At 40.5% G+C, this 27591-nt stretch overlaps 1 protein-coding gene across 1 annotated transcript in view; it reads right to left on the bottom strand.

Moving 5' to 3' along the window:
- Positions 1 to 27591, bottom strand: part of FCHSD2 (FCH and double SH3 domains 2) — a 122734-nt gene that overhangs the window by 41207 nt on the left and 53936 nt on the right. The window contains exons 4-8 of the mRNA XM_066340799.1: positions 19366 to 19442; positions 18083 to 18227; positions 15101 to 15234; positions 14194 to 14248; positions 13688 to 13816 (exon numbers count right to left, since the gene is read on the bottom strand). Coding sequence (XP_066196896.1) covers positions 13688 to 13816; positions 14194 to 14248; positions 15101 to 15234; positions 18083 to 18227; positions 19366 to 19442 — 540 coding nt within the window. The remainder of the gene's footprint in view (positions 1 to 13687; positions 13817 to 14193; positions 14249 to 15100; positions 15235 to 18082; positions 18228 to 19365; positions 19443 to 27591) is intronic.

The raw sequence follows: 27591 nt of genomic DNA, 5'->3' as shown, positions 1-27591 counted from the left end.
ACAAGATCATCGTCATCATCACAAAATGTCTGAGGAACAGTACTGGGGTGTGTGCTCTGTCTGGATTTTTTAGTTCTTCTTACCCAAAAAGAAATTATTTTGCTGCTCAGCTCAGCAAATATTTTGGTATTTCAACACGATTTGGAAGGTAAGTCAAAGAAATGCATTTTGCTCAAGAACAGGGCAGAGCTGATTATTTTTACCTCCTACAAAACCAAATCTCACACAGAGAACCACCTCCGGGAAAGCTCTGGGAATTCTTCCTTAGAGAATTCCATCTAGATTTACCAGCAAATCTCCATATGAACTCTCATGCTACAGGTAAACCATCCCTGACTCAGCCACAAGCTTGGATAAATCCTAATCTTTTTTATATTACAACACAAGCTAAGGGAGAGAAACCTTAAACTGACACAGACGTGCACATGTGTCCTGGGTTGTAGTACAGGATGTATTCTGTCACCATCTCCATGAACTGATGAAGGCAATTGTTGGAGCAGTGTCTTCCCAGGCCCCCTCCCTCTGGGGTGCCTTCTGTTCATGGCCCATCAATGCCTTGCCATGACTCACAGATAACTCCCTCCAGGAGCTATCTCTCTTTAATGGGCCATCAAGGACCCACTGCACGACTCATCATCCCATTGGGAGATGTTCCACCCAGGGGGAGGAGCCAAGCATTCTCACCTGGATATAAGCTGGGATTTGGGATAGTACAGATAGCCCTCACCCACTGGATTCCCAGAGGACCAGAGCTACCAGACCTTTCTATGGGATCACTGCTTCAGGAAGAGCACCTCACCTGGATTGCTTCCTTCAGGCTGTATTCTGACTCTGTCAGTGGTCTTTTTGTATTGCATTTATTTTATTTTACCTTTTTTCCCTTTTGTTCTCATTAAATTGTATTTCTGACTTGGAGCCTCTCACTCGTTTTACTTTCAAACCACAACAACATGAAAATGCATTCCCAACAAATTCCAATGTTTCTTAATAGATATTTTCCTTAAAACATTTTCTTAAGATGTTCTTAAAAAAATTAAGAAACAAGCATTTTCTTAAGAATACTCCCCTGGCAGACAAAATGTATCAAAAACAAGGTGAAAAAAAATCAGATACTGAGCATAAATGTTCCTCAGGAGCTTTTGTTTCCTCTTCTGCACCCTTGCAGTTATTTAACCACCTATTTTGCTGGGTTTAGGTTTTAATTCAGTTGATTCAGTCTCTGTATAATCATTTTAATTTATTTTTTCAGATAAATCTCTTCAACAAAACCTTTTCTGCCCCAGCACAGGCTGTTGTTCCCAACTGCTCCTTGGATTTATCACTTCCATCTGTTTGTTCTCTCTACATGGGTTTAAAGTCACCTGTATTCAGTGAACAGGCCACTCAAAAGCTGCTCACAGAGTAGGTTCAGGCATGGAAATGTCCCACTATTAAAAATTTCAATTATTTAATACATTCCCAAACATTTCAGAATCTTATCATGCCAAAGAGATACAACCTGGAGCCTGATGCAGTTTTGTGCTCTACCCACAGCACAAATGGTCTTGTCAGGATATTCAGAATATTCAGGCATTTTCCAACTCAAATTACAAATTCAATTAAATTTCATGCTAATATACAAAATAATTAGGCAGTATGAAAGGGACAGAGTGTATCTCACACACGGAACCCCACGTTCCTGAACAGGCACGCCAAAAAAGGATTACTCTGCCAGTCACTCTAAAGTGCAAGGACCAAACCCAGCAAAACTATTTCTAGGAATTTTTGTGATCGACACAAATGTGTTCTTATAAGGAAAATGGCCCAGAGCCACAGCACTGTGATTATTTGCAATGATTATGGAATCACAGAACAATGACTGCAATTATTTTCCACAATAAAGGAAAAAAACATGGTGGGGGTAATGCCAAAGGTATGGCAGCTGCAGTGCAGCAAGAAGATTAATCCAGGGTTCCCAAACCCCACTTGGGAATTCTGTGGGCCAATCATTAGCTTTATTACTTTTAGGAGTCCATACTCAATTATCTCCAGGGGAATCACACTAACAATTTACGCCTGCACTCCCTGTAAGCACCAGTGGGTGAGGACAAAGATAATTTGAGCCTGAAGTCCACAATTAAAAATACTGTGAAAGGTTTTTCCCTTTCACAAACAGATTCCCCCCCCACCCCCCTCCCAAAGCCTGGCACAGAATCCCCATTCCAAGCAGTATTCCTGAGCAAGGATTGATGGAATCACCGCTCATGCCATATTCTCCAGAGGCTGAGAGGATTTTCTAATCTTTTGCTGTTTGATAGGACAGTGATGGGCAACAAAAAATCAACAGAAAAATGAACAAAAATGAGATCTAGTGCTGGTAAATCTTTTAATTAAATCACTTCTGAAGTGTGGCCTGATTGGGAATACCTAAATATACTTAGGTCTCCTGACAGTATTTGCTGAACGTAACTGCATTAAAGTTAAGCTCCTTTTCAAACTTATTTCAGCCCTGTAGGATTAATAGTCAAACCATTTTAAAAACTCCTTAATTTCACAGTGCCACTGCTCAGAGGCCCTCCCAACACTGTGTGGGCAGAGCAGAGCCAGAGACTGAAATCACACAGGAAGAGACATCCCAAGGATCTGGCAGGGCTGGGATTTCTTTGAGACAAGGCTGTCTTTAGTGCTTAGTTTTTGCTATTAAATAAATCGAGCCTTTCAGCAAAGTTAATTCACTGAATGCTCCAATATCCCCTTTTAAATTAGAAATGGGGCTCCCAGACCCAGCCAGAGAGAAGGATTGTGCTCAGTGGGAATGTTGAGACCCAGAATCCAGGGATCTGGACCTGCAGTCAGATATGAATATAATAAAAATACACTATAATAATCCAACTGTATGAACTGAGACTGAATTCAAGGAACTGAAGGAACTGCCTAGCGAGAAGAGCAAAGCCTGAAAGAAGTAGTTCAGCTATTAAAAAATGTTGAATTATTTGGGTCTACACAGAGCCACAAACATCTGTGAACGTTTTATGTGGAAAAAAAGAGGTATTTCTCAGATTTGTCACCTTCTTTTTATGCACTTTTTCCTTGGAATTCTGTATTTTTGGAATTTATCATTTATTAAATTAAATTCTCATTTGTTATATTATTATATACTATCTATCTATCTATCTATCGAGCTATATCTATCTCCAGTATAGTAAACACAGCACAACTATCAATAGGAGCACTTTAAAATTTTGATTTCTTATACCCTTGAGCTTGAACTAGAAACCTGATTTTTAATTATCTCCATGTACCTGGTTTAACACTCCAGTCAAAAGAAGGTTGTCCAAGAAAATTCAGGCACCCAAATTCCAGAATATTGTCATGATTCCTCCTAACAATCTTTTTTTCATTTTGAATCATTTTCAGCTCCCCGTGACTGTGTGAGTTTATAAGCCTTAAACACAAGCACTGAAACTTTCCTGAAGTTTTAAAAATCCATGAGAATTTTAAAGAGGTCCTCATGGAAGGGTGCTGCTGCATGCCCTGGACAACACTAGTGCCAAGAGGAAAGTGAGCTGGGATGAACCAGTGCATGAAAAAGGTTCTTCCCATTATCCATGGACAACACTGGGAATACCAGAGAGAGATTAATTCTTTTAATTAGCATTCCAATCCTACAAGCAATTACCTTTGGGCTTTGATAATTTGTAAAACCTTATAAAATAATATCCTCATTCAGCTGGATGACACCATTCCACAAGTCAATCATCAGGAATTATAAATCTAATGTTAGGGAATATTTGCTTCCCTCCACACCAAGGGGGTCTAGCCTGGATGCAAAGCTTTTTAAGCAGAGATGGCAACTTGAACAGATGGGAATTTTATTTTTGGGGATCAAATCTGCAAGTAGGGAGACAAATCACACTGGAGCATTCCCACTCTTCTTCCCATGACTGAGCTTCTGGGCCACTTTACAATCCATTATCTTCTTAGCAATTTGTAAAAACTAAATAGGAATTTTCAGCTGCAGGAAGAGATTCTAAGGCAAGGAAGTTTCCTAAAAACTGTACAAAAACCAGAGCTCAAGCAGCCCTTGTCTACACAGGGAATGAGCAGCTCCTCACCTCCAGCCATCTCAAAACACCTGCACTGTCTCCAAACAGAGCAGAGCTTTGGAAGCTGAGAGAACAAAGAACCCCTCAAAATCTAACAGCTGGGCCCTACGAAATCCTCAAAGATCTGTGAAAACTCTCCCCAGATTTGCATCCCTCTCGGCAAGACAGTTATATATTAGAAGCTATTTTCCCCATAAAGTTTTCTAGGATTTAATTAAACTGCAAATTCAGTGTGACATTTTCCATCTCACACTTATTGGCCTTGTGCTATTTTGGGCCTCATCTCCTCGTTATAATTCTTCCACTGCTTTCATTAGTGAAGTCACTCTGAAATGTTTTGGCCTGTCACTGACGACAGAAGATGAGTCACAGAATCCCAGGATGGTTTGGCAGAAAGGTTTGGTTAAAATCATCTCCTTCCACCCCTGCCATGAGCAGGGACACCTTCTCAGGCCCCACCCAGCCTGGCCTTGGGCACTGCCAGGGATCCAGGGGCAGCCACAGCTTCTCTGGGCACCCTGTGCCAGGGTTTCACCACCCTCACAGCCAAGAATTCCTACCCAATATCCCATCTATCCCTGTCCTCTGGCAGTGGGAAGCCATTTCCCCTGTCCTGTCCCTCCATCCCTCCACCCCTTGCTCCCAGTCCCTCTCCAACATTCCTGGAGCCCCTTTAGGCCCTGGAGGGGGCTCTGAGGTCTCTACATTTTCAGTAACTTTTAGAGCTTAATATTTCATTTAACAGGACAATTATCAGTTAATTATCTCATTTAACAGGACAAAACCTGCGCACATACATTCAATTTTAAGAATAATCCATGAGTTTTTCCCCCAGTTTCAATGGAAATATGTCATTCCAGGTAACTCACTGAAACACTGGGTGGTTAGGAGTAACAGCGGAAAAAAAACCACCAAGGAAAAAAAGTAACTTCTCCTTGCTTCTTCAATTCTTCCAGTGAACCAGCACCTGCTAAAAACAAAGCCCTCAAGCAAACAAAACCCTGCAAAGGATCTGTTTGGGATGTTTTTCTCCATGAATCCTAAAGCAGGAATGTTGGAACCCTGGGCACTGAGAATTTCAGGCTGTCTGTGCTGACAGGCACTGACCCCCAGGCAAACACTGCATTTGACCTGAGGCCACGGAAAAGGCTTCCAAAATTGAATGACAGCACTGGGATTGTGGGTGTGTGGTTTGAATAGAAGTGTGTGATATCACGGGGTGGAAAACTTAGAGGTTAAGGGTTTAGTATATATAAAATATATATATATATATATATATATATAAAGCATATATAATATATATAAATATATTATATTTATTATATATATATATAAAAAAAAGGCACCATGGAGGATTTATATATATATATATATTATATATATATATATATATTTACATATTTATGATATATATATATAATATATATAAAAGGCAAGATGGAGGATTTAGGCTAAGTTCTTCTTTCACCTTCTTCTTCATGGGTTTGGGTGGTATTTTGTAATTGGGTAGAAAAACCTGCATTGTGGACCACGGGTGGCTGGTTATTGGGTCGAAGGTCAAAATAATTTAGCTGTCATCTCATAATTGGACAGTTTGTGCTTAAAAGACCTTGTAAGGAGATAGAGACAGAGCTATTTTTCACTTTGTTAGCCAGAACTCACAACTTAGAAGACTGTACTATACATATGAATTAATAAACATCTGAGTCTGAACACGAACTGCATCTCTCGAGCATTTATTCCTGGCTCTAACAGAAGAAAAGAAGATAAAAAACCCACCCAGGAATGCTGCATGTTTCTAGTTAAAGTGTGGTCACCCCACCTGCCTCCTCCCAAGCAGAGCAGACCAGGTGTTTCCTGAGCTGGGCCCTTCCCCGGAGCAGCTCCAAGGCTGCTGTCTGGCACGGGCAAGTATTTTGGGAACTGTTCTCATTGTGTTACAGTATGGCTTTGAAACAAGATGGCAGTTTCATTTCCTGCTCAGAATGAACGGGTTTATGAGAGCTGACCAAAATATCTCAAAGCCCTATTCAAATCCCAAACGGCTTCTACATAAAATCTTAAAAAAACAAAAAAAAACAAAAAAAACACAAAAAAACAAAAAAAAAAAAACCAAAAAAACCACCACCACCAAAAAACAATCAGAACAACAAAAAAAAGGGGGGGAAAAAAGGTGGGGTTTTTTTTAGGTTTTCTAGCTCTTCCAGAGGCCTAAAGGGGCCTCAGGAGAGCTGCAGAGGGACTGGGGACAAGGCATGGAGGGACAAGACAAGGAGGAATACCTTCCTCTCATAAGCATCTGTAAAATCACATTGTGCTTCTACAATCAACCCTTTTCTTAAGTTATTCCTGTGAAAACACCAAAAGAAATCTCACTGAAAAGTCAGTCACACATGAAAAAATGGTCATTGTTTTTAGATAATTAAGTTGCCCTGAGTTCCCTATTAAATTCCATCATGCTGCTTTTATACTACACTGCCCAACCATGCAGGAATAAACACCTGGATCCCTGAAATAAATGGGCTTCTTTGGGTCAGATGCTTTACCAAAGGATTCATTTGTGACTGAAACACGAGGTGGGACAAACTGACTGTCACCAGGCCAATGTGACCATCACACTCTGTCATCTTCACAACAGAAATAGTTGTGACTCAGACCCAATCCTATGCCTCAAGGTTGCATGAAAAGCCTGCATGATGAGCAGCATGATTTTTCAGGGGGTGAGTGGTGGATTGGTAACTGAAAATACATATTTTATCTATGAAAAATTAAAAATATAATTGGAAATGTAAGAACAGGGGGGCAGAGGGCAGGGTTAGACAGGATACTGGGAAGAAATTCCTCTCTGGGAGGGTGGGCTGGCCCTGGCACAGGGTCCCCAGAGAAGCTGTAGCTGCCCCTGGATCCCTGAAAGTGTGCAAGGCCAGGCTGGACAAGGCTTGGAGCAGCCTGGGCTAGTGGAAGGTGTCCCTGCCTATGGCAGGGGGTGGCAATGGAGGAATTTTAAGGTCCTTTCCAACCCAAACCTCTCCATGATTCTGTGACATACATACACATAGACATTACTGCAAACACCATTCACTGTTAAGGCCAATGAAACTCCCTTGCTTGTGGTTTTACCAAAATTAACATCAAAAGTTCAGTTTCCAGTTCAAATCCTCTTTTCACTTCCCTGCAAACGTTAACTCACAGTCAGCTGGAATCCAAGTGCTCCCAGCTGGAGTTAGCACATTTTCCATGGACTGTGAACACCCAAAATTCTCTAAGGCACTTCTCAGGTATCAGCTGGGAGCGTGAGAGAGGGGCATTTAAGAAAAACACCGAACAAGAGACCACAATTGTGTATTGATGATTGAATAATAATGATTTATGTGGATGCAGACTGCAACCTGGAATTCTCTCCCCTCAGGTCTGATGTGCACATCAACACAGAGACAGATGTCCCTGGATGGGAACACAGTGTGGGATCAGGATCAGCTGCTGTGCAACCTACAATAAGCATCTTCTGGAGCACTGGGATCATGTGCTGAGCATGATCCCTTCAGCCACCCCCTCTGTGGGAATGACCATGAGGATGCTGAGCACACTCATGAACTGCCTGGGAAGGAAAGTTCCTGTGCCCATCTGACTCTGGAGATATTGCCAGCCATGGCTGCTTTAACTGGGATTACAAAATATTTGTGGCTTGCAGCTGACAAGGGCCGGAAGTGAAACAATACTTCTTTGACTTGCACAAGTCCCTTCTGCATTTTTAAGGGAGTTTTACAGGATCTTAAAAGAATTGGTAGCACTGAAATAATAGAAGAGATTTATAGAAGAAAATGGAAATCTCTGGTGACTTCAGAATTACTTTATCTTAATGCTATTTTTTCGTTGAAGGGCAGACTTTCCATTTAAAAAAGGGAATCCCCTGGGTGCTTCTAAATCATTCCAGAAAGTCTGAAACAATAACATGGACGTAAATTGATTTCTTACAGTGATAATATTGGTTCTGCTTGTTCCAGAGGCTACAAAAATATGTGCTGATGCAAATGGTACCCTTTTATTTCTACAGGACACAGCAGTGCTGGGATAACATGCCTGAGCCAACTGAAGACTTTCAGCTACCATGTCAACTTATTTTTCAATTCAGACAGAGCCACCAGGGGAAAGAACTCCTTTGCCGCACACATCCGATTAATTTCAGGGCATAAAGCAAATTATTAACTGAAAGCCACCAAGTCCTCAATTTGGGGTCATTTTTATAAACACTGCCAGCTCCAGCTGGATCTCATTTGTGCAACTCATGTTTGGAGCTTGCATTTTCATTTCTTTTAAACGATCATTGAAAGTGCATGGGAAAAGTGATGGATGACTATGCTGAAAACAGAGAAGTCAGCACATCTTTGCAAAAACTCCCAACGATTCTAACAAATAAAAACTAGGGCTCACCAGAACATGAAGGTTCCAGCACTGCTGTAACTCATGCAGTTACTCCACTTAATTGCAGAAAAAAACCCAAAACCAGAAAGCAGAAGTTAGAGAATCCCAAGGAGAACCTCCTTACCAAAAAATGCTGTTTTAAGGAATGAGAGAGTAATTCGGGTTTAAAAGCGAATATGTAATACTGGTTCAAAATATGTAATAATAAATAAATCAAATATGTAATACTGGTTCAACCTCTGCACTCAGAGCAGGGTCAAGTACACCAGGCTGCTCATTCCTTGGAAGTCAGCCAGATCTCTTCCTCTATCAGAGTCCTCAAAAACAGGCAAGGGTGTGGAAAAGGCACTCTTCACCTGTAATTTTATAAATCAACCTCTCCAATTAACAAAGCCCTGCTGTAACTTGTGTTGTTACTGTCACCCACACCTGAGCAAAGGACAGTTGCAGGAAAATGATGTAACAAAGTTTTTAGTCAAACATGCCAAATCATCACAAGAACTCTGATCGAGAACAAGAGCCAAATTACACAACTTCACTTCCTCGTGTCAAGCAAACTGGAAAGTACAGAAAAAAACAGAAGAGCAGCCTGATAATTACATCAGGATAAAAGAAACCACCGAAACCACAAAGACAAAGCACCAGCTTTTGACACTGTTCTCCCTCAAACACCAAAGCCCACATGAGCCATGACATGAAATAATTCTTTTAAAAAGAGCTTAGTTTAGAAATACCTGCTGCTACTCCCTGCTACCTTCTCCAGAATTTTTTCTGCATTCATAAAAAATGCAGCACCACCTGTAACTTGTTCCTCAGCTCTGGCACAGGGTGTCCAGAGAAGCTGTGGCTGCCCCATCCCTGGAATTGTTCCAGACCAGGTTGGAGCAGCCTGGGACAGTGGAACGTGTCCCTGCCCATGGCAGAGTCAGAACTGGGTGGGCTTTAAGGCCCCTTCCAACCCAAACCATTCTTTGATTTTGAAATGTAAGGTTTTGTTCCCTCTTTCTCTCCCTCTTTAAATAATCTGAGGACTATTTCAGGTGCCCAGCACACCTGCTTTTCTCTCTTTCATGTCAACATTTCCTCATTGGAGGAATGTCAAGTCACTCTGTGGTGATTCATGAGGGGAACTTACAGAATTAAGAGCACAGATGAATTAAGATGAATATCAAAACAGTCCTGATTTGACTTGCACCATCATCTTAGACTTCATTCTGACCTCAGTTTAAAGTAAAAACTTAAGCACCAGGCAGACAACTTGCTTTCAAAAGGGTTTGTGGACTGTACTTTCACACTCAGGCAATGGCAACTCTTCCTAAGCAGCTTGTCAGGAAACAGGCAAAGAATAAAACATTACCAGGCTTTATTTAGTCTCTGCTCTGAGGGGTTTTAATTTCACTGCAGAGATTGAAATGAACATAAAGAACAGATAAAAGGAAAGGCAAAAGGATTCCAATCTTTTCTGAACAGAGACCCAGAATGACTCTGCTCCTTATTACGTGGTGTAATTGGAAAACTAGGAAGGCAGAGTTGGAACAATTCTTCATCCTATTAAAAAAGCTGGAAGCTTTTTTTATTTTTATATTTTCTTTCCAAGCATCCCTGTTTATGTCTGTGATGCCTTTCACAGTTACAAACACAGCAGAACCAATCACTTTTTCTTCTCTGCATAAAAATGTTGCAAAATGAAGAAACGTACTCTGAACCACTGAAAATTAGCAGCTGTGTGTACCAGGAACCCTGCCTAGGAAAAACCCCTTTTGTTGCCTGTCACAGAGAATGAAACAAGGCCACAAGGTGGATTTGTGATTCATTTGTCACAGGACAGCGGCACAGCAGCATTCCAGAGCCAGACACAAGGGAAAAAAAAGCCAACAGCAGTTTCCTCTTGGGAGCAGCCCAAGGTGCCTCAGCCCAGCACACATCACACTTTCCCCACGGTCTGGAAATACCTCCTGCAGGCATCAACCAACACCGTGGCTGCAAAATATCTTCACCCCTCCTTTCTCCAACACAGCCTTTTATTGGATTTTATTGTTACAAAGCACTGAAGATCCATTCTCCAGGCTGTCAGCAAGACAAGCTGTGCAAGAACTTCACCTGTCTGTGTCCAGCTCAACTCACACAGGATGCCAGGACCAACCTTTGATATCCACATCCAATAATAAACACTCCCTGATTCTATTTCATGTTAAGTCAGGCACCTTTTAGCCTACTGAAATAAAAGGTAATTTAATATAAGGAGAAAACAGATGGGAAGAGGCAGCCACATCAGCTGAGATTTTAACCCACTGTTTATCAATGCAGCCAAGTAGATCTCACATTTTCTAGGAAAGTGAGCACTGGCTGCACACGCAGATGGTGCAGAGGGATGGTTTGGGAATGCAGGGCCACAACTGCAACCCAGAAGCAGCAGCTGGATGCACATCATGGCCAGGGACTGGGTGTGCTCCAGCTTCCAGTGAACCAGAGGCAACAGAACCCACACAGCTCCATTCTAATTCTGGAAACAAGAACTCCATGAAAACCAAAACCCATGGAGAAACCGCTTATGATTGATGCAAACAGAAACAGCCTCTGACATACCTGTAAATGTAATATACAGTAATGTAGCCAGGTATCAGCTGAAAAGTTTTCATGTGTTTTTTTCCCCTCTCCAAAGATTTTATCATTTTTTTGGGTAAAAACTAGAAAAACAGGCACTGGGTCCAAAATCTGAACAGTTTGAGAAGATACTTGATGTGATTTAGAAATGTGGAGAGCCCTGAGCAGTTCAAAGATCAGCTCAAGGGCAGCTAAATGGGGAAACACTTACACACAGCACGTGGCAGTACAGGAATACCTAAGGACTTACTAATATTGAGATAAAAGGCACATTTTTAGAATATTAATCACAAGACACCAGCAAAGATGTTTCATTTAGACACCACAACTGCTTATAGCATGTAAAACATACTGGGTCACACCACCAGAACAGAAACAAAAACTGTGCTGGAAGGGTGAAACTCCCTCCCAAAATCCTCCCTTCCCAGTGATGTCACCTTGAGATCAGAAACATTGCACAGGTGTCTCCATTTCTTTATCCTTCACTCCATTTTCCATTTCCAGCATCTCTTTCAAAATGCTAATGGCTATTCAGAGTTCTTTATTCTGTAGGCAGCAGTTTTTTCCCCCAAGTTACTGCATTTCTCTTTTAAACATTAATTTCATGTGCTATTTTCTGCCTAGTCAACCAAAATTGCCAAGATCTTGCTCCATTTCTCAGTCATTGTACATTTGCTTATACTGAATGGTTCTTCACCTTCAATTGGTCACCTCTCTCTCTCCAGCTCTTTCTCCATTTGTGTTAAATCATTTTGCTAAATAAAACAATCTTTTTTTTTCTGTACTTTCTACAGTGTGATACTCTCAGGAATTTCTCAGGATCCTGTCAGCAAATCATATTCCCATTTGCATTGTATTTATTTATATATTTAAGCAGTTTCATACTTCGATTTCCATCAGAGCTCTTGGATGAAGGAACTGGAGATCAGTGATGCATTATCCTTGATTTTCCAGAAGATTTTTCCCTCTGTCTCTCCTAAAATCTCCAGCAGCCACTTTAATTCAGGACCTTGCCCATTACTTTCTCTGCCTTGCTCCAGAGAATGACCCCATTCTCAGGACACCTGGGAATTTTGCTCATGACCAACAGTGCAAGAAACCCGAATTTACAGCTCTTCATTAAAAGCACACTTTTGTTTAGCAGACAAAGAGATTCAACCGCTATAAATATCTGAGAGAGGCAGAAAAATAAGCCCTGAGTGTTGTCCTTCCCTTCCAGAGTAATTTGGCTGGATGAAAGCACTTAGGCTTTCAGTAAACCACAGTTATTTATATCAAAGAATAAGCTGTAAGGTTTTTTTTCTGTATGATAAAAAAGGTTCAGCTTGAGAAAGGCTTGCAAAAAAAAATTACCAAGGCTATTTGCTCATTTTTGAAAATGATTTCAAACACCCTTTTTGTTTGTTCTGCTGTGAACATGTTCAATTCCCTTCTGGAATTGCTCCCAAGTAAAGAGCATTAAGTGATGACAGCCAACCATGCATGTAAGTATGGAATTATCTTATGTAAGCATCAATTAATAATTTTATCTGCACCAGCACAAGGAAATTCTTTACAAGCATTTCCATGTCCTAAACATTTAGTCAGCACAAACATTCAGGTTTTACTGACAGAAAAGTGCACACACAGGGAAAAGCAGGAGAATTCCTTTGGTGCTCTCATTTTTTACCTCACTTACCTGCTTTCCATATCAATATATCAATATTTTCCCCACCCCCTCCTCAAAATGCAAAGGCATGCTGATAATACAGGGATTTGTTATAACTCTATGCTACTTCTCCAACAAAGCAATTCAAAATTTAAATTACAGACTTCTAAGTCACCCTGCCTGGAAATAGTTTGTAAAGAGTAAATTAAAGTTTGAAAATGCCAACATGTGAGATGCAAGCAGATAAATGTGTGAAGTAGATGCTTTTACAATTTATTGGTAACTCTCAAATTCGAAGGCACAGGAATAGTGTACATTAAATTCATTCTAGGGTGCTATTTAAGAAAAAACAATTGTGAGCAATCAAATTTGAACTTTTTATAGTGTGTAATTTCCTCTGAGTTCAAGTAGCTACTGCTGCCTTCACCTGGCAAACTGCCACAGGTGAGAACAAGAATGCTGACTGCTGTTCCCTAAAATCCATAGTTATTAAATATCTTGGAAATAGTTATTAATAGTAATATTAGTATCTTGGAAACCAAGATATTTAATAACTCTAGCTCATTAATCATACCATAAAGAACTGTTCTGATCAGATAAAAAATAAAAAGAATTATGGGATATGGTACTAAAGTACTAAAAAACTTCCAGTTTCTTCACAACTGGAAAATGTCAGGTTTGACAAACCTGACTCCTTTATCCAAATGAGTTTTAGCCAACCAAGTTTTTCAGAAAAGAAGTGAATTAAAAAATGAGAAGTGACTGCCCAGTTTTGGAGCCTGAAAGCTGCTTCCAAGTTTTTTAGACACCACTGCAGGCTCCACCTTCCCTTTCATTCATGACAACTCACTGGAAAAGTCAACCCAGGATTTTGTAACCTCCCAGATTTTTCCAGGTCCCATTGGCAGGCAGGAATCAGCTTCCTTACCTTCATGATGTTCACTAGGTCTGTTTGATAGTAGCGATCCTGGTGTGCATTGGCAGCTGCTAAAGTGAGGAGATAATCATTCCTGGCATGGATCGCCTTGGAATTGCACTCAGAACGTCGGGCTTTTAACTGCAACAAGTGAAAACACAGCTCAGAAAGAGAATCTGAATAAATTAATTGTGTGTATACATCTTAATACAGTGAAAACTTCAGGGCATTTCTAGCTTTTCAGTCTTCCTAATGATGAGGGGATTCCTGATGGGATCTTTCTCTCCTGCAATTGGAATTTCACAGGTGGGTCTTCAAAGAACAGTTTTAACTCTAATTAGAAAAAAAATTCCTTGTACATATTGCATATATAATTTTCCACTCCACCCAGAGAATGCTCTTAGCTCATCATTTGTCCAACCAATTTCCCTTCCAAGCTGTTCCTCACCTCCACATTTCAGACAATTTGGGGCATTTGCCTCATGAAATGAGCAGCAGAATCCAAGTTTTATACTCACCTTCACACTTGCCTTCTGCAAGCTTATTCTTGACTGAAAAAGACTAAGTTTGGACCTGGAACAGAAACGAGCAGATGAAACTGGATGATTGCCTTACAACACTTCTGCAAATGTATTTTTTAGCCGTCTGAAGGACGGTGATTTAAAAAGTAAATAAGAAAACAAAATCAAGTCAACAGCTATTTTAATCTGAGTAACACTGCAAGATAAATCTGCTCCAAAACCCTTAAGCCCAAATTGTTGGTTGTTTTTGTTTGTGTGTGTTTGTTTACTTTCTTCTGGTATTATAGGTAATTTTATGAGAGTTCTTTTCATCATGCCTCAGAAAGAAAAGATCTCTAAGGAAATCATAATTTCATTCCCTGAGAGCAATTCTGAATGACTTCTAAAAACAAAAAATAAAGCAAAAAACAGAAAAAGGGGGTGTGGTAAATTCCCATAAGACAAGCCCCACTCCAAGCCCAAGACATGTGTTACTGGTTTTCCTGGAAGGAAGGAAATCACCCTCTTTAGGATGTCAAGGAAAAGGAGAAAACCTAAAGCTTCAAAACTTTACCTCGAAAAATGCAAAACAGTGTCCTGTTGCCTCTCCCCCTTCAAATGGACTGATACCAAACTTGAGATGTGTGGACAGAAAAGGAAGTCATGAGGCTTTAATATCAAAAAAGTCCATAAAAAATGCCAAATTAAAGCTGTTATTTGAACTTCATTTCTAAACAAACCAACACAAACAAGATCTAATTTCCTCTCAGGGTGTGCCTGAAATAGCTACGAAAATGAATAGAAGCAAAATGCAAAGAAAACCTGGCAGGATCTCGTTGGAAGCCAAATATCAAGTGCAAAACCTAATACAAACGTGCTTTTTGGGGCTGCAATTATTTCCACATATGCCATTATGAAAACATACTTGGCCTCAATATCAGCTTTCTCCCGCACTGCCTGAGCCATCTGTTCAGTCTCAAAATATTTCTTTTTGCCTTTAGCTAAATCTTTGACTGTCTCCTGTAATTCAGCTTGGATCCTTGTCAGCTGGTCCACGCACTGAAAAAAACAAAGCATTCAGGAAAGAAAGTATTACTTTTTTTTTGCATCCAAATAATATTACCATCGTTGTTTTGCTGCTTTTTATGGGATTTTAGAAGGAAAGATGGAGTCTTCAAGTCACTCCTGGTCAATTATTCATGCAGGTCCTTTAAAACGGATCAAAACATAAAATCTTCTCTCTTCCTTTCTTTCAGCTGCTGTTTAAACTGTTCAAAATCAATGATAAAGTTCTGAAAGCTTTGGATGAGGTAATCAGTTGAAGTCATCAGAATACAACCGGGAAAAATACAAAGGCAATCTACTGGAAGTGATACCAAAAAGAAAAATTAATCTCTCCTTCTTTAAAATTTGAAACATGAGGCAAAAGCTGCCACATAAAACACAACATAACAGGAAGAGAAAAATTATGATATTCAGCAATTCTTCAGACACCCTGCCAGCTTAAGAAAAACCCCAGCAAAGTGGGAAAGGATCTGTGCTAAGCAGGATCTAGGTAAGAAAACCAATGTGAATTATCAATGTCTAGAATTAAAACTCTCTTTAGAAGAGATTACTAAAGATTTTCTTTTACCCAAACTGGATTAAGCACACAGGAGATTGATAGTCCAGTGGATTTCTATTTAATTACAGCCATCACAGGCTGGATGTGGTCAGTGAAGGCTCCAGCAGTACCCAGGGTGAGTCCAAGGAAAGCAATTTGCCTTTGAGTCCTTCAAACATCACCCCAAAGGTCCCAGATCTTTTCAGATCATCATCATCACCCCCCTGGCTCCCCTCATTCCAGCTGCCCTGGCGCTGAACACCCCTCCAAAACACCTCAGCTTCTTCATGACACTAATTATTAATGCATTGAACCTCTTTTGGGACTAACGAGGTGCTGTAATCCAACGATGTAACATTAACTTCTCTGTACTCCACTGCTAAAAAGTAACACCCAGCCACGTGTAAAAAACAAACTGGCAGCCAACAGAAATTGCTGGTCTTCTCACCACACAATCCTGCTCTCCCTGAAAGTTGTCAAATTGCTCTAAAGCACAGAAAAAATCCCACTAAAGCCTCTATTGGATGTGTGCAGACCAATAAAACAATGGGCTCCAGAGGGTGCATTCCCCAGAGGCTGGTTTGGGAAGTGGGGGTAGGCAGAATTTGGATTTTTGGTGACCTCTGTGTGCACCACTGAAAAATCAAAGGTAAAAAAATCTGTATGTAACGGATGACTGACAAAGACCTAAAAGCTTGTAAAAAGGACTAGGGGTTTGCAACATCAGCGGGGATTTTGAGCCCTAAAATCTCCTGCCAGCATCAAAAAATTAAAATATCAAATAAATCCAGTTGTTAAAAAGATCATTTGAGAAGAGTTAAATCATCTTGGTTTGCATCCCTGTAGGATAAAAAATTGTCAGGAGACTGGATGCCACTTCAGATGGGTATTCCCATGTAATGTTACAAGTATTTTGCTGACTGGATTTTAATTTTGATAAGCTTTTGTCTGAATGGAGATCAGAACAATTATTTCTCTCTCTGTTATTTATCTGTTTGGGAATTCAAAGGGAAGGGTGAGAGACTGCACTGTGTAAAACAATAAACTGATTGTGTAGGAGAATTAATCCTGCCAAGTGGATGATAATTCCATGTTGTAGGAAAAGCATATCACTGTTAGAATACTCTGAACCAGAACACTGCCCTGATAACTGTAATAAGTTGTTCTGCTGATTCAAAAGTGCAGGAATAAAGGAACTTTTATGGCTTTTAAAATTTAAAAATCCCACTTGTGCTGCTGACTCATAAACACTGAACTATCACCACTTGTAGAGGAATAAAGTATGATTATTTACCAAGAAATGTACTAGAAGCATTGTTTGGAAAGCTTCACATGAAAATAAAATTCCACAGGACAATAAAACAGCATTAAATAAAGTTGATTTTTCCGCTCATAAAACAGGTATTGCACATGTTTCTAAGAGTAGAATAATTTGTTCAGAAAGTGAGAACTCCCATTACAGGAACACCTATTTAAATTTGTAACCAGATATTTTACAAAATACTACAGTAGAACACAGAACTAGCCACCTTCTGGGTCTTTGCTGTCACTTTAACAAGGACAGCTAAAATGTCTGTTGTTTAGGTTTTTGGGGTGGTTTTTTTTGTGGGTTTTTTGTTTGTTTTGTCATTCAAGGGACACCTTCCACTGTCCCAGGCTGCTCTAAGCCCCATCCAGCCTGGCCTTGGACACTTCCAGGGATCCACGGGCAGCCACAGCTTCTGTGGGCACCCTGTGCCAGGGCCTCCCCATCCTCATAAATGACTTTCAAATGCAATAAGCAATTAAATTAATATCCTGCTCACTGGTACTACACTATTTTCTCTGCAGGGATAATTACAGATAATTAAACAGATAATTAAAGCAGCTTTTGGAGCACTTACTTGTGATACAGTTACAGGAGATGGCTGGACAATCTCCACTCTCCATCCTGGAGACTGCTTAAGCCATTCCTTCAGGTTTCAGATGCATCTATTCTTACAATCAGAAGTTTTTCTAACAAAAACCACTTGCAATTGTCACTGCAAACCAAATGCAATTCGATTTTTACAGCACAGTGTGAGATTTGCTGAGATACATTTGACCAAGTGGTATCACGTTTTCAGAAGACTCATTTCCAAGCAGTTATAATTTGGGATAACTCTGAATTTTGATCCCTCTCCAGGAAGCTGGATATGTACATCTATAAGATGAATAGTACTTACATATTTTAGAACTGCTACAATAAAAGATTCCTAAACCCCATTTTTTTTTCACCTCAGTAAAAATGACAATAGTTTCAAGGATTTATTAAAGCACAAATACCTTCTTCAGCTGCTGCTCCTTAAAGCACCGGACATTCCTGGCTGGTTCCGAAATTAAGTTTTTATAGTTCTCACAGATATTGAGTCGAGACTGGGCCACCTGCATGGTTCCTTCTAACAGTGATTTCCAAACTGAGTACATGCTCCTGAAATAATGAAACACAGAGAGGGTGTGGAAAGGAAGAAAGAGAGGTCAGGTTTTCCACTGAAAATCTGGATTTATAGAACCTCCTGAACTGAAAGGATGCCCCACAAGGATTAGAATCCAGCTCCTGGGCTGGTTTACATATTTTTCATAACATATTTTTCCAAGGACTGCATTTAAAACTGAATCTAAAGCACAATCCCTTAGGCTGAACTTAGCAAACATCTCCACTTTCAACAAAACTTTTAATGGAAGTTGTACCAAAAATAAAGATTTTCCCGCCTGTTCCTGTCTTGTCATTTAACTTGTTGCCAAACATTTTGGGTTCAGCACATGGTGATGGATAGGGAGGGGCTTGGAGAAGATCCCTGGCACTGTGGGATCTCATGGCATGGAAGAGAACAAGCTGAAGGTAGGAGGGGCTGGCTGTTAGGGGAGTGTTTTATGTACACTTGAGACTGATAATTCAGTTTATTTCTTTCTAAGCGCACAACCGATGTGAGGGTGCTGAAAGTCCCAAACACAAATCTGTCAATTTTTTCCTGTTCGCAATAAAACTTGTCGGAACACAAAGAAGACATTAAAACAAAGCATCTGAAAGCTTATTCCAAATATTTAGGAGGTGTTGTTCAAAGGCTTTCAGCAACTGAGTTATTTCTGGTTTCATGTTTCATCCACCTTTCATGTTAATGAAATAAAGTTTTGTAAACAACTGTCCCTTGCTTGGCCTCCTCCCTGCTGTCAGATTTGATCTTCACAAAGAACAGCCTCATAAAATGAAATCTCTTCCTGTCTTTTCCTATGAAACAATCCACACACTTATCCCTCTAACCTTAAAGTTATTTACTAAAATCTATATTCAGATACAAGCATTAATACCCAAACAGATGCAAACTACAGCTGTTGTCCTGTCAAGCTGTTTTGTTTCTCCCAACTTCTTAAATATTCAACTCATAAACATCTATTTAAGACTAATCTCAGGAAAACAAAGCTTTTTTTTTTTTGAACTGGCAATGCTCTACTACAAAGGGAAAAGAAAAATTAACTACAGAAAAGCCGTGATTCATTGGTAAGTAAAATAATGACACAAATTGAAACGATAAATACAGCAATTTTGAGATATCCAACTGGTAAATTACCTATAATCACTTCGTTCCTCAGCTCTTATTCCAAGCCAGTCCTTCTTTAAGTATTGGCTAGCCAGCTTCTGAATGCTCTGTTGAAAGAAGGAGGTGGGGGGAAAAGAGTTGGGTTTTTTTAAAGGTAATTAAAATACCATTTCTGCTCTTATGTCAGACAAATGAAAACACAAAGAAGAAAACAATTTACAGCCTAGTAAATGTACAATGGCAGACTCAGAGGTGGGAAGGTTGGAAGGGACAGGGCTGGACTTGTCCCAGCTGTGAGAATCCCAATTTTTATTTCTCTGGGTCAGGACAGGGGGCTCCCAGAACCCAGGAAACCTCTGCTGATGTATGAGCCCACCTTGACATGCCCAGCTCAGACCATCCAGAGCTGCAGGAGCTCTGCTGCTCCCAGGAGGAGCATGTTACTCAGAGGATTACACCACGCAAGAGATTGATAAATGCAGCTCATCTTTAATTATTAATGTTAATTGCACCCTTCAGTCCCTGCGTTTCGTTTTGCACAGCCTCAGGAAATCAATAACAACATTTTCATATTCAAGGTCAGAAAGCAGCAGGGTTTCATTTGTAACCACACAGGGAAGGGGAGCTGCCACCACACCAACCCCTCATCCAGCTGCTGATCCCATTTTCCTCAACATATCACTGCTAGAGCCCTGGGCACTGAGAATTTCAGGCTGTCTGTGCTGACAGGCACTGACCCTCAAGCAAACACTGCATTTGACCTGAGGCCATGGAAAAGGCTTCCAAAATTGAATGACAGCACTGGGATTGTGGGTGTGTGGTTAAATAGAAGTGTGTAACATCACAGGGTGGAAAACCCAGAGTTTAAGGGTTTAGAATACAGTAAAATATATAAAGCAAGATGGAGGATTTAGGGTAAGTCCTTCTTTCACCTTCTTCATGGGTCTGGGTGGTAGTTTGTTATTGGAAAAATCAGAAAAATCCGCATTGCGGGCCACGGGTGGTTGGTTATTGGGTTAAAAGTGAAAGTAATGTAGGTGTCATCTCATAATTGGACAATTCATCCTTCAAAAACCTTGTAAAGAGATAGAGGCAGAGCCATTTTCTACTTTGTTAGCCAGAACTCACAACCTGTGAGACTGTAACATAGATAAGAACTAATAAACATCTGAGTCCAGACTCGAAAAACCATCGCTCAAGCATTTAATCCTGACTCTGACACGAGAAGAAGATAAAAAAGCAACATACCACTTTGGAATTGGGTCCCATCAAGGGGAAAACCTGATGGACACTGAGGAAATCATGGAGCTGGAGATGAGTTTATGAACACTGAGCAGCATTCCTGGGTTTGGGTTCCTGCTGGGGAACCACAACCCCGTGGAATGCTCCAGGCTGGGAAAGGATCTGGGGGGGTTCTCAGGGGATGTTTAGGTTGGATTAGAGAAAATTCCCTCCCCATAAGGAAAAGGACAGCACAGCTGCCCAGGACACTGGTGAGACCCCGTGCCTGAGGGATTTAGGAACCTTGTGGATGTGGCATTTGGTGACATGGGTTGGTGGTGGGACAACAGTTGGACTCAAAGTCCTTGAAGATCTTTTCCAATCGAAACCATCCTGGGACTCTTCCAAAGAACCATCACCACAGAAACACCTTCCAACTTCTGCACGTTAGTTTACACAGCAAAGAAGTGGAGACCTGGGTGAAAATTCCCTTTCCAGCTAAGAACCAATCCCCCAGGAGTATTTTGGAATAGCAATCCTGAGGAAAAGCCTGGGGTGAGACATCTTTGCCTCACTTGACGAGAGGCACGGCCTCACGTTATTTATTTACATTTTCCATACAATGTTTAAGATGCAACAACTTTTTAATTACTCATAGAAAAAATATCAGAAGTAGCTCAAACAGCACAAGATTTCATTCACGTCTCACAGCCCACACAGTAGTAAAAATTTATTACCAAGCTATGATTTGATCAATGTGTTCATACAGAAAAATTAGATGTTGCTAATAGATCATTAGTAGCAAAGTCACACTCCCTCATATTTTAAAAAAAAGCACATTCCATTATGTAGCTGTTAAAAATCCCAGATAAAAGGAAAAATAACATTTCCTTTAACCCTGGCAGAGCAATTTGTGATAGGATTTGGAGCTTTGAGATACCTCCACCTGCTGCTAATTCCATGTTTCCACCCCTTCTTCCTCAGACTCCACTACAAGATCTGCTTTAAGATGCTGAATAAACATTGACAAACAAGAAAAAAAGCTCGCTGGCAGCTGAGGACAAGCTCTGCCAAAATTAAGACACAAAAAAAGTCACAAGAGGCATAAATAAAGCTATTTTTGCCCACAGAAATCCTATCACTTGTATCAGCAAATAAACCATAAACCCAATGGGATTAACCATTTATTTCCAAACTGAACAAGCTCAGCAACAAAACCACTCAAAAAAGTGAAGAGAACAGGGAAGATAAAAGAACCATGGAATACCCTGAGCTGGAAGGGACCCACAGGATGACTAAGTCCAACTTCTGGCCCTGCACAGTCCAACAATCCCATGCTGTGCATCCCTGAGGGAGTTGTCCAAACACTCCTGGAGCTCTGGCACCCATGAAAAACCAGCACAATTTCACATACACTCAGATTTGTATTTCCCAGGGCTGCAGCTCCTACTTGATCTTCCCTATCACTAGACCTCACCTCAAGTCTATTTACTGGTATTTTCTAACACAGCCAGTTGGGACAGGTATTGGGGAGGAAAAAAATCTTACAGTATTTGCTACAATACTTACAAAAGGAATCACCACTGGGAAAGGAAAGAAGGAGATGACCTAAATTAAAAGATCATTGCTAGAAGACTTATTAGAAGTGGTATTAATGATACTTTCCAAAGCAGTTGTAAGGTTTTTATTTGTGATAATAACTGAGAGGTGCCGATGATAGCAGGTGCCAAAAAAACCTATTATTGATAGCTGAAAACATGACAGACATAACTGATGTAACACTTTAGTTTGGGAACTATCATGCTTGAAAATTCAGTGCTGCTTTTCATTTAGGTGGTTTCGATATATTGCATCATTTTGATCCCTTCTCTTTATCACAGCAGTTTTCTGACATGATTTTTTTATTATTATTATTATTTTGTTTGCTAAGTCCTCTTCTGGCAGGCAAACACTCCACAACAGAGAGGCTCTAGTATCTCTCTTTACTTTTCTTCTTCTCTGGGAAAAGCAATTAAACTGACTACATGGAAGTGTGGAAGCCACTTTTACGAATCAACAGCTGCCAATTAACACTCTCCATTAGAAGCAAGAGAAGGTCACAGTTTTATTATGTATATATTCTCATTATCAGACCCATCCATTGCTTATGTGCAAGAGAGCCTTGCTTTATTTTACTTTTAAATGGGGAAAAAAAAAGTGTTGAGAATGTTGTACCATTGTCATTATTGTGAGGTGGAAAATTCTGTTTCATTCCAGTACTGCTGGTTCTTCCAAAACAAATTTGACAGCTACACCATGACTCTCCTGCCACTGTAAAAACAGCCTTTTGACTGATATCAGATATTTTCAACCCCGTATTTTTAGCTGTAAGAGAGCAAGACTGTTTGGGCCATTCACTGATTATGTTTGTGGGTCCCTTCCAGCTCAGAATATTCTGTGAAATGAATGAAGTAATCTATGAGGACTGGCTGAGGATGAAGGGAAATGGGCACACACAGGGACTCCACCAAAAACATAAAGGACAAAAAACTCCCACCCAACCAAAATGCAGAATGTCTACATTTTAAAGAATGCTTCTACTACAAAAATGAAGAAATGAGATGTATCCAAAACATGAAATTTCAGGAACTTCCCCGGTGCCCTCAGCTTTTGTTCTCAAATCAGTGAAATTTGACACAACTTCAGCAAGCTCAGGGAGCCTGACTCATTCCAGCACAGCTACTTGGGGCCAAAACTTCAGGAGGTGGCTTTATCTATCACAGAGATGTTTGCCTCAACTGCTTCAAGAATAACTTTGAAGAGATTTTACACCCTTGCCAATCTCTTGGAAACGTCTGGACAGGGAGAAGGGAGCATAAAATGCAATACAGCCTGTGAGGTGAGAACTCTGGTTCTTGAACAGAGCAGAACCATTCAGTATCAGTACTAATGCCTGGGATAATCACTGCAGTGATTGTTTCAAGCGATATTTTATTTACCAGAGCTAGATTCAATAAGGGTTTAATGAAAATGAAGGGACTCGGGCAGGGATTCCAGGCAGGGATTCCAGGCAGGATGTGACGTGGCTCTATGTGCATCACAAGCTCTCAACACAAGCTCTGTCAAACCCAGTCACTGTGCTGGGAGCTCACACAGGCAGCAGCACCGTGACCAAAGCGCTGCTGCAGCACAAATGAAAATGAAAACAATCCCCGCAAACAGACACACATGGACTTCTCCAGCGCATCCCAGCACTCTGCAAAAGGTGCCCTGAGTGTTGATCTGCACTGCCTTTAATGTGGTTAAATGAGAGACAGAAGAGGTTTCCCTGTGTCTACAGCATCAACTGCAAAATTCCCTGGGAACATTAGGAAAGGCTGGTTATCTAAGGGGAAGCTGCAGCCCTAACCATGCTGCTTCTCCTTCCTCAAGATGGGATATTCCTTCCACCATTAGATGACCCCAATTCCAGAGAACGTGGGGTGTCATTCTTTCATTCATTCATTTATTCATTCATTCACAATTTTGTTCCAAGCTGCTTCATTTCTCTTCTTATTTTCAGATATTTGAAGCATGACAAGAAAGCAAAGAAAACAAAGTAGGGAGCTGAAAAATTCATGTACAGCAGTTAAATATCACCTCAGACACTCCTGCAATCAGGTTTAGCAAAGGAAATGTCAAAGCCTCTCTCATTCACTTTGTTCATTTGTTAAAATTGTTGCTTCATTTGCAGCATCTTAATTTTCTCCTAAACAACCTGAACGAGATATAATTTAACTTCTCCTCTCTCAGTCCTCCCTTTAAAAAAACCCTGGCACTAAGTTCGTCCCTTTTATCCAAAGGTTTCACAGTTTTCAAAGACAACACCCACAGTGCTAAGACAGGAAATGATCAGAGAATAAATCCACTGCAGCCAAGCTGACTAGACCTAGAGCCAATTCAGATTTATTCATCAAAATATCCTCTAACCTATTATATTCCTGACCTTTCATCAGGCCAGCATCCACAGCTAACCTAGGGATCCATATTCTGTATTACTTGGCACAAAACCAATGTTGGATGGAAGTTTCTTTCTCTGCCTTATTTTGAGTCTCCCTTATTATGAATATCCTGACAGATTTTAAGAAATAAAACCATACTTTAATAAGCTTTCAATTGATTCTTCTCTGAATTCTCCTGTCTTTGGCTTCCAGATTTTAGGATTTCAGGCATCAAGAAAAATTAATTGTAATCTCCGTGATGTGGCACGGTGGTCATATTCTAATCACAGATACTTCCAACCTAGAGCAAGTTACAAACCAGAATAAATCCAGTTACACCAATCAAGCTCAGTATTCCTGTGGAGAAACTATTTTCACTTTCTAAATTACATACTTTAAATTGCTACACTAGGGATATGCTGCTATCTGGAAACATTCCAGGTTATTTTTAAGGCCTTTTGCTAAATGACTTCTTTAAAAATGTCTGCATTGATGTTCTTATTGCCCCATCCAGTGAATGTATTTCAGGCAGCCTGAAGTTTAGGGACTCTCTTCTCACAATTTTTTTAGCTCTACAACCCCTGAGGAAGAACAACATTCCAAGCAAATAAAAATCCCCCAGCTTTCTAGGCACCAAGTGAAGAAATCTGAGTAAAATTCCCTCTGTCTTTGAGGGTGGAAGCTGGAAAACAGCTGAAGATAGATTTGGTTCTTCAAAATACAAGGAGCTCCTGTTTAAACGATCTAAAATTATTCTTTCTTATACTTGAAATAACTTTTCCTAGACTGTGAGGCTGTTCTGCATAAACTCAGAGCTCTATTTCAGAGTTGGCTTTCTTTAAGTCCCTGTGAAACTGTTAGAAAACCTCAGGAAGGGCCAGAGCCTCAGGTTGTATTACAAGATATCAGGAGGTTTCCACCACATCATTTCTACCTGGAGCCAAAGGCACATTTGCAGCTCTGGAGAAGAAGTTTGTTTGTCTTTTGGTTCAAAAGTCTGTCCTTCCTGAGCAAATCTCATTTCTAATAGATAAACCAAAGTCCTGGATGGCATTTTGGATAAGGAACCACTGCTTACACAGCTCCTCACAAACCAGATTCCTTTTCCACCCTACTGTACTAGATCATGTCATTTTTGGCTGAGTTAATTTTTAACTTTTAGGTAAAAATTTAACAAGTCTGGTCCTTGATCTCTAAACAGATCTTCTAAAGCTCAAAAATATGGAAAGTCATGAGGTTCCACAATGGCAAGTTCCTGCACATGGTCAGGGCAATGACAGGACACAAGGAATGGCTTCCCACTGCCAGAGGGCAGAGTTAGGTGAGATACTGGGAAGAATTTTTTTTTTCCTGTGAGGGTGGGGAGGCCCTGGGTGCCCAGAGGAGCTGTAGCTGCCCCATCCCTGCAAAAGTCCAAGGCCAGGTGGAACAACCTGGGATAGCAGAAGGTGTCTATACCCATGGCAGGGGGTTGGAATGAGGTGATTTTTAAGATCCCTCCCTGAAATTAAAATACTGAAGAGAGTCAAGTCACGGCAAACTACCTGTTTAGCTCCGTGTATAGGTCTGATTGCTAGCATTAATTCAAAGTTTATCAGGACACAAATACAGAACACCACCCAAATCTCACAAGGATGGCAAAGCAGCACTTGTACCCACCTCCTGCACACAGGCTGGACCCCCCCAGCCTGCCCTGCTTGGGGACACCAAGGCCACATCCTTCCTCTGCCTCACACCTCAGTTGAAGCAGGACATGGGGGACATGTCTGTCACCTCCTCACCACCATTTCCTGCTGGTTTCAGGGATCCCAGCCAAAAGCAGCTCTTTAAATATGAATCTGAAGGAACTTCTGTGGGGTTTTAACCAGCGCTGCTGTCAAGTACAGGGATTTTTTTTTTTTTTTCTGTTTGAACTGCCAAGAAATATCACTTTTGACAAGCACCAAACTGACTGTAAGGATTCCTGGAATGGTGATAAGCCCTTCCTCCCCCCCCCCCCCCCAAATGGAAGCTCTGTGTTGCTGGACAGAAAGACAGACAACGGGATCATGATGTGCAGCCTTGGGAAAAAAAAAAGTCCCAGTTAGGACTAAAAAAAAAAAGTGTAGCTTCTCAAATCTCTCTTCTCACCTTCCCCATAATTACCTCTATGAGTTCTGTTCTGCTGAGTGAGACCAAAACCAGACACTTCCCAGTTTTTTAACATGTGAGGAACATAGCAGTAATTTCCAAATTTCCCGTAATTCACATCTTGGGTGGCTGATGAAGGATGGCAAAAACCTCACCTTCACAGTATTTTTTGGCTGGAGAACACTGTGCAGCCACTGCTCTACTAAAGAGAAAAATCAGGATAGGATGTCCTAAGCAAAGTTTGAACTACTGATTAAAACTCCATATTAACCAGTTCACTGATTAAAACTCCGTATTAACCAGTTCACTTGCCTCATGGGACTAGTTCAAAAGGTTTGAACTAGCTCAAAAAGCAGGGAAGCACTGGAAGAGCTACAAAGGGCAAGTCAGAGTAAACCAGGAATGGTGAGTGACCTCTCTGTCTTGTTTCAAACAGCTACCAAAAGTCAGATTTAAGACCAAGAAGTCATGGCTGTAACACTGTGGTTCTCTCATCCTCAGTCTAGGACTTGGCACTGACCATAACAATAAGCCATAATTAACAGTGGCCGTAATTAATAAACCACAGCATGTGTAGGGTTGGGGTTTTCTTGGGTTGTTTGTTTTTTTTGGTTTTTTTGGGGGTTTTTTGTTGTTTTTTTTTTTTTTTTTTTTTTTTTTTTTAAATAATGCCATTCAGGAGGATTCCATTTTTAAATATTTACTATTTTGAGAGAAACCTCTCTGAATTTGTTTCATTCTCCACTGTGCTGCCACTGAAGCTGTTCTGTTATTCCCTGCAAGTCTCTCTGGCAGGTTAGCATTTCCTATTCTGTGGGAACTTCTTAATTAAAGGTTCACATGATTACAAAGCTCCTGCTTTATGTAACAGCTCCTGCTCTATGGAGCACAAAGCTGATTTTTTTCCCACCCTAAAACAGCTGGCAGATAACTCTGAAATTGGTTG

Source organism: Sylvia atricapilla, chromosome 2 (genome assembly GCF_009819655.1).
Source record: "Sylvia atricapilla isolate bSylAtr1 chromosome 2, bSylAtr1.pri, whole genome shotgun sequence".
Taxonomy (NCBI): domain Eukaryota; kingdom Metazoa; phylum Chordata; class Aves; order Passeriformes; family Sylviidae; genus Sylvia; species Sylvia atricapilla.
The sequence above is the reverse complement of the archived record's forward strand: the minus strand, read 5'-3'. Positions and strand labels throughout refer to the sequence as shown.